At 42.2% G+C, this 10,222-nt stretch overlaps 1 protein-coding gene across 1 annotated transcript; it reads left to right on the top strand.

The window, feature by feature from the left end:
* The first annotated feature begins 5,061 nt into the window (after positions 1–5,061).
* Positions 5,062–8,934, top strand: LOC109748448 (chaperone protein ClpB1-like). Its single transcript, XM_073500662.1, has 9 exons — positions 5,062–6,147; positions 6,188–6,332; positions 7,323–7,477; positions 7,593–7,706; positions 7,792–7,934; positions 8,024–8,154; positions 8,278–8,300; positions 8,374–8,571; positions 8,662–8,934. Exons 1-9 carry the CDS (start codon positions 5,062–5,064, stop codon positions 8,932–8,934), a joined length of 2,268 nt encoding a protein of 755 aa, XP_073356763.1.
* Positions 8,935–10,222: the final 1,288 nt, after the last annotated feature.

Raw genomic sequence — 10,222 nt, 5'->3', positions numbered from 1 at the left:
CAACATTCGCCGATCCACAACCCACAATACTATCCCACACAACCACGCTCAAGTCGTGGAGCACGGGATAGGTGCAATCCGCAAGGGAAACCACGAACTCTAACCCACACAACACGATCTAGTCATGGAGCACGAATTAGGAGCAATTTCTCAAGGAATCACGAGAATAAGGGTAACAAGAGCTCTCCAATCTCAGGAGGAGTCTATGTCTTTGGTCTTTGATAGAAATGGCAAAAGTCCCCAACAAAGGGAAGATCTAGCCTATTTATAATCGGGACAACCCCCCTGGATAGGTGTGAAAGGGAACTAGCTTCTGAAACCAGCTTAGGTGTGAAAGTGAACCAGCTTTGTTTGACTAAATGGCTTCAAGACTTAATGAAGTAGCTTCTAAAAACTCTCGTTGGAGGTGGTTGGCAATTCCCGACCAAACATTGTTCATTGGGGTCGAACAATGTTTCCATCAGCAGAAAACTCGAGTTCTGGAAATATTTCGCAAGTTGGGATATCCAAACTCGTGCAAAACATTGTTTCGTCAGCATCGGAACAATGTTTCTTCAGCAGACAACTCATTCTTCATGAATTCCTAACTTTGTTTCCTCGCCATAAAACATTGTTTTGCACGGACTGAAATGTGTTTGGCCTTCTTCAATATCGCACCTAAGTTCAACCAACAACAAAGGAGGTGAAGGCACAACCATGTTTTTAAGATCAAATGATAGACTTAAGTTAGCGTTCACCTGATCATGTATTCGCATTGCGCGACTTCTTGTGATTGGACCGTTGATGGTTGGTGGTGTGGTGCCCATGGGTGGGATGTCCTCATCAACATCTCTCATTCTCTCACGTGCACTCTCCCGCCCTCTAGTTACATGAATGCATGCATAAGTAAAAAGACAAAAGTGCGATAAGTGGACAAGTGCTAACCGCCCCAGTAGGACATTCCATGTCGCAAAACATGGTCCAATCAAATCTCGCCAGAGTGGCACATTAGAGGGATAAGATCATCACTTGTGCAATTGCATAACTCTTGTTTACTAACAATATAGTATAAGGTTGTGTATTGTTCTTGAAGAGTAGCATTACCTGGTCTCTCATCCTCGCAGAACCAAATCTCAAAGCCGTCCTTAATGAAGAAAGATTTGAATGAAAGAAATAGTTCTTTGCAACGACCAACTCAAAAACGTGAATCCTCTGTTTTCCAATGAACATGAGAGAGGGTTTTCGAGCTTAGATACTTGTTTCAGATGAGGTTTCGTCATAGACTATCCTCGGTAAGAAGTTTGAAGAGCCGTTGAATAAGGAGGGCAATGTTTTAACCCCAAGCTCTTGAATGAAAAGAACGCCATGGTCTTTTGGATGACAAATTACACCTCATTTGGCATATCTATGTCACCGAGGGTTTGCCAGGAAATTTTGAATATAAAATAGTCCATCATATGTACGACTCCTTTTGGAGTTTGTAAAAGAAAAGCATGTACATAACCTTGTAACTGAGCACTAAGTTGATAAGGACTAGTCTCCCACCGGCAGAGAGGAGCTTTCCTTTACAGCTTACTCACAAATTTCACTAAAGCCTCCTCCACAAGTTTTCATTAGGAATTTGAGTGCCTCGAATAATGGACCAGGATTATAAGTTGTTGAAGGATGTCGGTAACTATGGGTAGGAAGGTAGTGGATCGCCATGGCGTAGACCATTTTTTGCAAGTAATCCAAGGCCCCAACATGCCGTTAAGCATTACGGCGGTCTTCCTCACTGGATTCCGTGATGACATGTTTTTTGTCATCATGTGCATCACACTATTTTGTCGTTACTTTTGGCCTTGCGGAGTTTTATTGATTACTCCCCTAAAGAAGTGATGGGGTTAAACCATTTTTGTTAGAAGGGATGTGCAGGTTGAGACGTGCAAAACACGATTACTAGTACCCCTTAGGTCGAGTTTATAGGATCTGCGCAGGTTTTTAACATAAATATGTGCTATCTGCCATCAAGATTATATGTTTAGATACTTTATTAAAATATGAATCCTATGATATTATTTTGATGGCATATATAACAGTTTTTTAAAAGGGATAATAGTAAAATTAAGAACCTAGAAATCCACGCAAGAACATTTTTAGAAGGATAAACATTTTTTTAGAAGAATAAACCTGACTCACCTTTTCTATTTGCGGCAATTTGCGACAAAAATAGTCGAGGCTACACACACCCCCAACCGATATATTGGCTGGCCTACTCAGTGTGCAAGCCACCAGTTTTGGGAACCTTCTTGAAGGTTCCTGACCAATTTTTAGAACCTTCTAGAAGGCACCTGAACCCTTCTTTACTTCCTTGGTTTTCTTCGCGTTTTTCTCTTTTTCTTTTTAATTATAAATTTCAAATGATGTTCAATATGTTAAAAAAATTCTAATTTCTAAAATATTCGAAATTTTGAAAAAATAATCATGTTTTCAAAAAATATATAGATTTGTAAAAATGTTTCAAATTTTAAAAAAGTTATTTGAATTTTTAAAAAATCTTCATATTTGAAATAAAATTAAAAAATATTCGTGTTTCCCGAAAAAAAAAATCATGTTTTTGAAAAATGTTAAGATTTTTCAAAGAAAATTGGATTTTTAGAAAATTTCACATTTTCAAATTGTTCCTAAGTTCAAAAATATTTCCTTTTATCTAAAAAAGTGCGTGTTTTTTGTTTTTTTGGAAAACCATAAAACATTGTACTACAGTTGAGAGCAACTAATCAGCGAGTACTCCTTCGGGAGGCCCCGCAAGGGTCAATCCGCGGCCACTTGACGCGTTCTCAGCAAATGCCACATGGTACGCTCTGGGTGTTGTCTCCGAATTTTGTTTCTTTTATTCTTTTGTATGCTTTTCCGCTTTTAGATGATCCTTTTGTTTTTTCTTAGGTTTTGGACCAAATAAATCAAAAAAATGCGCGAGAAAACACATTTTTCTCCTTCTGCAAGAGGCGCAGATTTGCATTATTGAGAGGCACAGTTGTGCCTTTGGAAAGGAATAAAACATGTTTTTTCCTTCCACGAGATCACAGATTTACTACTCGCAGAGGCACATATTTGATTCCATGAGAGGCACAGTCGTGCCTCTCGAATAAGGAAAACAAGGAGTTTTTTCCCTGCCGCGGGAGACATATTTACTTCTCATGGAATGTCCGCGAGAGGTGCAGTCGTGTCTCTCAAAAAGAAAAAGAAAAATCTTCCGCGAGAGGCACATATTTGCCTCTCGTGGAGACACAAATTTGCTTTCCTGAGAGGCATAGTCGTGCCTCTCAGAACAAAAACATGTTTTATTATTCTTTCCTTCTGCCGGAGGTACAAATTTACTTCTCATGGAGGCACAATTTTTTTTCCGTGAGAGGCACAAATTTGTTTCTCGGAAAAAAGGAATTTTTTCCTGTTTTCTTCCACGAGAGGCATATATTTGCTTCTCATGGATGCAGAGATTTGCTTCAGCAAGAGGCACAAATTGTGCCTCTTCGAAAAGAGAAAAAACATGCTTCCAGCTTTCAGGGGAAAAAGTTCGTCGAAACCTATCAACATGGAATTTTGCATCGCCTAGATGCAGAGGCCGGGGGTATATCCTCCTTTTCAAAAAAAAATCAACATGAGATTTAGTTTTCAAGATCTCAACTTGAAGAATCGAACGGTGAAAACGTTCGAGGATTTGGACGTACAATTTAAAAGATAAAACGTTTTGAATAAATTAATGTACGAAAAAAGAGAAACTCTCACATACATACAGTGCGCCATTTGTCGTAAAATGAAAAGAGGGGAGTGACCTTTGCAAAATGTACCGCTGTAATCAGTAATTTCAGCTACAGTTATGGCTCGCTACAGCCGAACCTCTACTATGATAATTGGCCAGCCCAGTCGGAAGCACCTCTTTCGCCGCCCGCTGTTCTTTGCAGTGATGTGCGTATAGGACCTCCCGCCCTGACGGGCCGGAGGATGGAAGGGGAACGCCGGTTTACATTACTGGCGCTCAAAGCGTCAAATACTGGGCCGACCCAACCAAACTTCGGTCGATTGCAGTGAACATGACGCGAAAAAATGCTCGCTCAATTCTAGCTGGTCTTTCTTTTAGTGTGATTCTAGCTGGTCTAGTTGACGTGAAAAAATCGCTCGCTCGATTCCAGCTTGTCTGGTTGACTAGTCCAGCTTTGACTTTTCAGAAAAATAAAAAAAAGGAAAATAAATGAAAAATATTCATGAATTCAAAAATGATTCATGGATTTTGAAAAATAAGTTCACAAACCTCAAACTATTCATCGATTTGGAAACAAAGTTCACCGAATTTGGAAAAAGTTCACCAAATATGAAGAAAAGTTCATCTGTTCTGAAAAAAAGTTCATCGGTTTTGAAATTGTCCATTGATTTTGAAAAAAGTTTGAATTTGAAAAAAGTTCATCGTTTTTTCAAAAATCTCATCAAATTTGGCAAAAACTTTATTGATTTTTCAAATGTTCATTGAGTCTGAAAAAAGTTCATCAACTTTTTAAAAAAACACGAACTTAAGAAAAGTTAATAAATTTATAAAAAAATTCACGAATTTTTAAAAAGAAAAAAAAAAGGGAAAAAGGGAAAAAGGTAAAAAGGAAAAAGAGAAACCGGCCAAAAAAAAATGAAAAAGAAAACTAAAACTAAAACAGGGAAACCATAACGTTGTTTACCTTATTGAAGAAGTAAAAGGACCTGTAATCATCACAACAGATAGAATTCTAGGAAACGCCGGAAGGGAGTAGGATTCTAGCAGCGACCTGGAAGCCCAAAAACATTTTTATTTTGAAGAATAAGCCCAAGAATATTGCAGTACGATTTTTTTTCCTTGAACAGCACATTGCAGTACGGATCGGATAATGATGAGACTTCCCTTAAAAAAAGGAAATTAACTGTAGCGTCGAATTTTCGGCTTCACGTCCACCGTCATCAACCCGCGGTAAACACGGAACGGGAGTGCTGGGTTCCCTTCGTGCTCCTATATAAGGACACGCGATCCGCGCTACCGCACTATCGCGAATCCCGATCGACTCACCGCCGGCCCGCACCATGTCCAACGGAAGCACTCCCGACCCGCTCCACCCCTCCACCGGAGGCGTCAAATACGTCCCCAGCATCTTCCCCAGCGGAGAGTCCGACGACGATGAGTTCCCCACGTACGGAGAGTTCTCGCTGAGACCGCGCCGCAATCAACGCTACGGCGGCGTCGACGAAGAGAGCCGTCCTTCCTCCCCCGCCTTACTCCGGCATAGCAGGCCCAGTTGCTCCGTCCTCCGGGGGTCTCGGCTGCGCACAGAATCTATCCGTCATCGCTCCTCCGACTCCCTCGAGGCTCCCTTGGTTAACCTGAAGCAGCAGAGGCGTCGCCATTTGGCCTCCGGTGCTTCTGCCCCCGCCTCCGGTGGAGTTGCTCCGGCGCACTTCGTGACCCCGACCGCAGCGACGGCGAGCCCGCTCGCCTTCTCGACCTCTCCGTCGCCGATCGATTTGGCAGCCGCAGCCGATGCTCCCGGCGGTCGTACCAGCGGATCCGTGTACAGGCCGCCCGTTGTGAAGACCCGCACCACATTGAACAGTTCTGCCGGAGGCCGGCGCGGTTCTCTCGTGGGCGCCGCGCCCAAGGCAGCTCCGACTCCGAAGGAGACGGCTTTGAGCACGTACGGCCGGGATATGACGGTGGTGGCTGGCATGACTGATCCGGTGATCGGCCGCGACGACGAGATCGATCGTGTCGTCTGCATCCTGTGCCGACGGACCAAGAACAGCGCCCTGCTGGTCGGCGCACCGGGAGTCGGCAAGACGGCCATTGCCGAGGGGCTCGCTCGGCGCATCGCAGGTGGGATGGTGCCCGCTGCTCTTGCCGGGGCGCGCGTGGTGGAGGTCGACCTGGGGGCGATGGTGGCAGGGACCCAGTACCGCGGCATGTTCGAGCAACGCCTCAAGGATGTGATCAAGGAAGCGGAGGATGCGGACGGCCAGGTAGTTCTGTTCATCGACGAGGTGCACATGCTTGTCGGCCCCGGGAAGACCAAGGGCGGCAGCATGGACGGCGCCAACCTGCTGAAGCCGGCATTGGCCCGCGGTCGTATCCGATGCGTGGGCGCTCCGACTTTCGACGAGTACCGCAAGACGCAAGTACATTGAAAAAGACGCCGCACTGGAGCGACGGTTCCAGAAGGTGCATGTGGAGGAGCCAAGCACGCAGGCAACCATTTGTATTCTGCGGGGGCTAAAGCAGAGGTATGAAGACCACCATGGCCTGAAGATTCAGGATGCTGCTCTTGTTGCTGCTGCACAGCTTGCTGGCCGCTATATAACTGGTGAGCAATCTTAATTTTGTTCAACACCTATTTTAAGACGGAGGAAGTATCTTGCTTGCATTGGTTTCCTTTGTGTGTTGTATTAATATATTGTTGGCTAGGGTTAAAAGCATCAAAGTCTTATATATGCTACTTCTAATAAGTAATGACATGAGTTCACATGTGATGACTTAATAAAATGCATTTGATTACTAAAACAGGTAATATGCAAAAACTACCAATTTGTAAACAGTGCAGAGATTGTAGATTACAACAATAGCAGGGGCAACAAGAAATTAGATTACATGTTGTTTTATCCACATTTTTGTTATTCTCTCAATTTCAAAATATAAGGTGTATTTTTTTTGAAAAGTCAATCCTTTATTTGCTTGGCCTAGTTTAATGGGGGGGGGGGGGGGGGGGGGGATCAGCACCCACAATATAATATCGAATAAACAAAACATGAAAACATTGTTTCATGATGATACTGATGTGGTATTTTAGATATGGATATTTTCTATTAACCCTGTTGAACAAATAAGGCTTTAGCTGGAAGAAATTAATACACCTTATATTTATTTTGAAATAGATGGGGTGTTCATTAATATTTTCAATTTTGAGTTTTGAGCTTTGTGTGAATCAGACATGACTGGTGACCAGTTCTTTCACTCACCTAGTCATGCAGAAAAAATGATGAATATTAAAAATAGAGTATCATAATTGGTCATTTGACTTATGATGTCACTTTTTTATTTATAAACTATTTAAATATAGATTTTGTGCTATTGTGCACTACAATTCAAGGGCAAGAGTGCTTATATATTCATATTATTTTTGAGTGATTGAGTGTAATGACATTGGATACGCTTGAGTTTAAGCACAAACCGTGTTAGTGAATTCGTGGCATTGTCGTGTGAGTAATGTAGCATTGTGTAATACTCCCATTGAGCTGCATACATGTGGGCGACATTTGTGTTGGATAAAATTGATGGTTTTTAATGTTGTCTTTAGGTCGTCAGTTTCCTGATAAGGCAATTGATCTGATTGACGAGGCATGTTCCACCACATGGATGCAGATTGATAGCCAAAGACAATGGAGCGCAACACAAAGTACCTCCGCAAGAGTAGTGCGGGATGGAGTTCTTTGCCCAGATCATGTTGCGCAAGTAGGCATTCTTAATAGTGTTTGTTAATATTCCCATTGTGCCAGTATAATCTCCTTTTGAATATTTCCTTTATTTCAATGTGATCTACTTCTCATGTTTTGTTTGTTATTTGAAGATTGTGAGTCGATGGACAGGAATTCCCGTCGCCACGCTTGATGAAGAGGAGAAGGAGAAGTTGATCCACCTTGCTAACAGATTGCATGAGCGAGTCGTTGACCAGGATGAAGCGGTCAATTTGGTTGCACAAGCAGTGTTACGTGCCAGAGCTGGTCTTAATCAATCCGGCCAACCGATAGGATCTTTCCTCTTTCTAGGACCGACTGGTGTGGGAAAGACTGAGCTCACAAAAGCTCTTGCTGAGCAACTATTCAATACTGAGAAGATGTTGGTTTCGCTTTGACATGTCTGAGTATGTTAATAGTGGATCTGTGTTGCGCCTCATTGGAGCACCTCCGAGGTTTGTGTAGTGTTCTCTTTATCAACATTATATTTCCATACTTATCCTTGCTTTGGCTAATTTTAGTGCTTGTTTTGTGACATTTCAAGTTATCATGGTCATGAAGATGGTGGGCAACTGACTGAGAAAATCAGGAGGCGCCCATACAGTGTCATACTCTTTGAGGTGGAGAAGGCAGATCCGTCGGTGTTTAATGTTTTTCTTCAGCTCCTTGATGATGGTATGTTGACTGATGGCAAGGGACAGACCATGGATTTCAAGAATACCATCATCATTATGACATCAAATATGGGAGCAGAGCACCTAACAGCATGAATGAATGGAGAAACAACAATGGAAGCAGCACGCGGTCTTGTTATGGAGCAGGTTTGTGAACAAACTATTTTCTTAGGGGTGGAATAGTTGTATTATGATTTTCATATATACTTATTATGGGCAGGTTCAGAAATGCTTCAAGCCTGAGCTTCTCAACAGATTGAGTGAGGTGGTGATATTTGAACCTCTTTCGCATGACAAACTGAAGGAGGTAGTCAAAATCCAGATGAAGATTATTATTTCCAATGTAGCTAACAAGGGCATCTCTCTAGTTGCCAGTGACGATGCGCTAGATGTCATTCTGTTAGAATCATACAACCCAGTAAGTGAAGTTCATTTTTAGTTTTAGAAAAAACAGACATATGTATTCACCAATCTATATGTTTTGGTAATCATGCTACGCTCCCAAAAGATGTATGGTGCAAGGCCCATAAGGAGGTGGGTGCATAAGAATGTCATGACAAAGCTCTCGGAGTTGCTGGTCAAAGGGGAAGTCGACGAGGGCACTATGGTTTCCGTTGATGCTAGGACCGACAAGAAGGGGCTGGAATATCAAGTGGTGAAGAAGGTGATAGAGGCACGGGGCAAGAAGCCAGTGATGGAGGTTCCTAGCGACTCCTATGATAGTGACGATGTGGTCGAGGTCTTTCCCGTAGCGAAGAAGGCAAAGGTAGTGGGCTTTTAGCATACCAACAGATAGCAAGTGAATGAGCTCGTCTAACAAGTGATAGCGCTTTGGCAATAAAAGATGCTTCTTTTAGGTATTACTAGTTAATAACCAACATCAAGATAACGATATGTGTGGTCTAGGTTTTACATCATTACTTTGCTAGTTTGTTGCTTCCTAATCTATAGCTTGCAACTTTGCCTTCCTTTATCTATCTTGAACCTAAATTTGTGTTATGAGATAGTTACGGTCTATATATGTGTGTGGTACTATGGTGTCTATGTTGTATTTACATGTTACTCAAGCCTGTTGCGGTCTTTTCTTGAATCAATGGGGTGAGGTGGAAATTACAAAAAATTAAGCTGGACCATCGAATGATGGCTTGATGGCATAGATTTGGATGAATAAATATATGCACATTTTTTAAAGGCCCTTCACTCAAAGTAATTTTTCTTTCCATACCCTCTAGTTCAATCTCGTCTCCCCTACATAAAAGCATGTAGGACCCAAAGAATCCCTAGCGGTGCGCCAAAGGAGGGGTTGATCAATCTCCGCTCTGATGGTTCCTAACCGTTTTGTCATCAAAGATGTTGTTTGAGGTAGATCAATCCCTCGTCTGCTTTGATGATGTCCTGGATTAGGGGGTGCACGCCATTGCCATTTGTAAACTGCGTTGGGATTTTCCCCGAATAGCAGGGGAGATGCAGTATAGTAGAGATAAGTTTTTCCCTCAGTGAGAACCAAGGTTATGGAACCAATAGGAGAACCACGCAAATTCCTGTCTTTAGTACCTACACACACAAAAGTAAATACTTGCACCCAACGCAGGCAAGAGGGTTGTCAATCCCCTTGAACTCGTTACTTGCAAGGATTAATTCTGATAGTGATAGATAGATAATAAATTGCAAACCAAAATAAAAATAAATAAATTGCAACAATGTATTTTTGGTTTTTATAATATGTAAAAGTATACCCAGGGGCCATAGTTTTCACTACAGGCTTCTCTCTCGAACACATGGCATACTGTGGGTAAACAATTTACTATTGGGCAATTGATAGAAAAACACATAGTTATGACGTTATTCATGGAAATGATCACACATATCGACCAACCGATCGTGACAAGTAGACCGAGTCCTGCCTGCATCTAGTACTATTACTCCACTAATCGACCGCTATCCAGCATGCATCTATGGTATTAAGTTCATGACAAACAGAATAACGCTTTAAGCAAGATGACATGATATAGACAAAGTAAACTCAAGCAATATGAATAAGCCCCATCGTTTTATCCATAGTAGCAACA

Source organism: Aegilops tauschii, chromosome 6, assembly GCF_002575655.3.
Source record: "Aegilops tauschii subsp. strangulata cultivar AL8/78 chromosome 6, Aet v6.0, whole genome shotgun sequence".
In the NCBI taxonomy this organism is placed as follows: domain Eukaryota; kingdom Viridiplantae; phylum Streptophyta; class Magnoliopsida; order Poales; family Poaceae; genus Aegilops; species Aegilops tauschii.
This window is presented reverse-complemented; position numbering and strand designations above follow the sequence as displayed.

Coding starts and splice junctions, on each gene's coding strand:
- LOC109748448 (XM_073500662.1), top strand. CDS start 5,062: ATGTCCAACGGAAGCACTCCCGACCCGCTCCACCCCTCCACCGGAGGC. Junction 7,478..7,592: donor GCCCAGATCATGTTGCGCAA/GTAGGCATTCTT, acceptor TGTTATTTGAAG/ATTGTGAGTCGATGGACAGG. Junction 8,155..8,277: donor TCTTCAGCTCCTTGATGATG/GTATGTTGACTG, acceptor CAATGGAAGCAG/CACGCGGTCTTGTTATGGAG.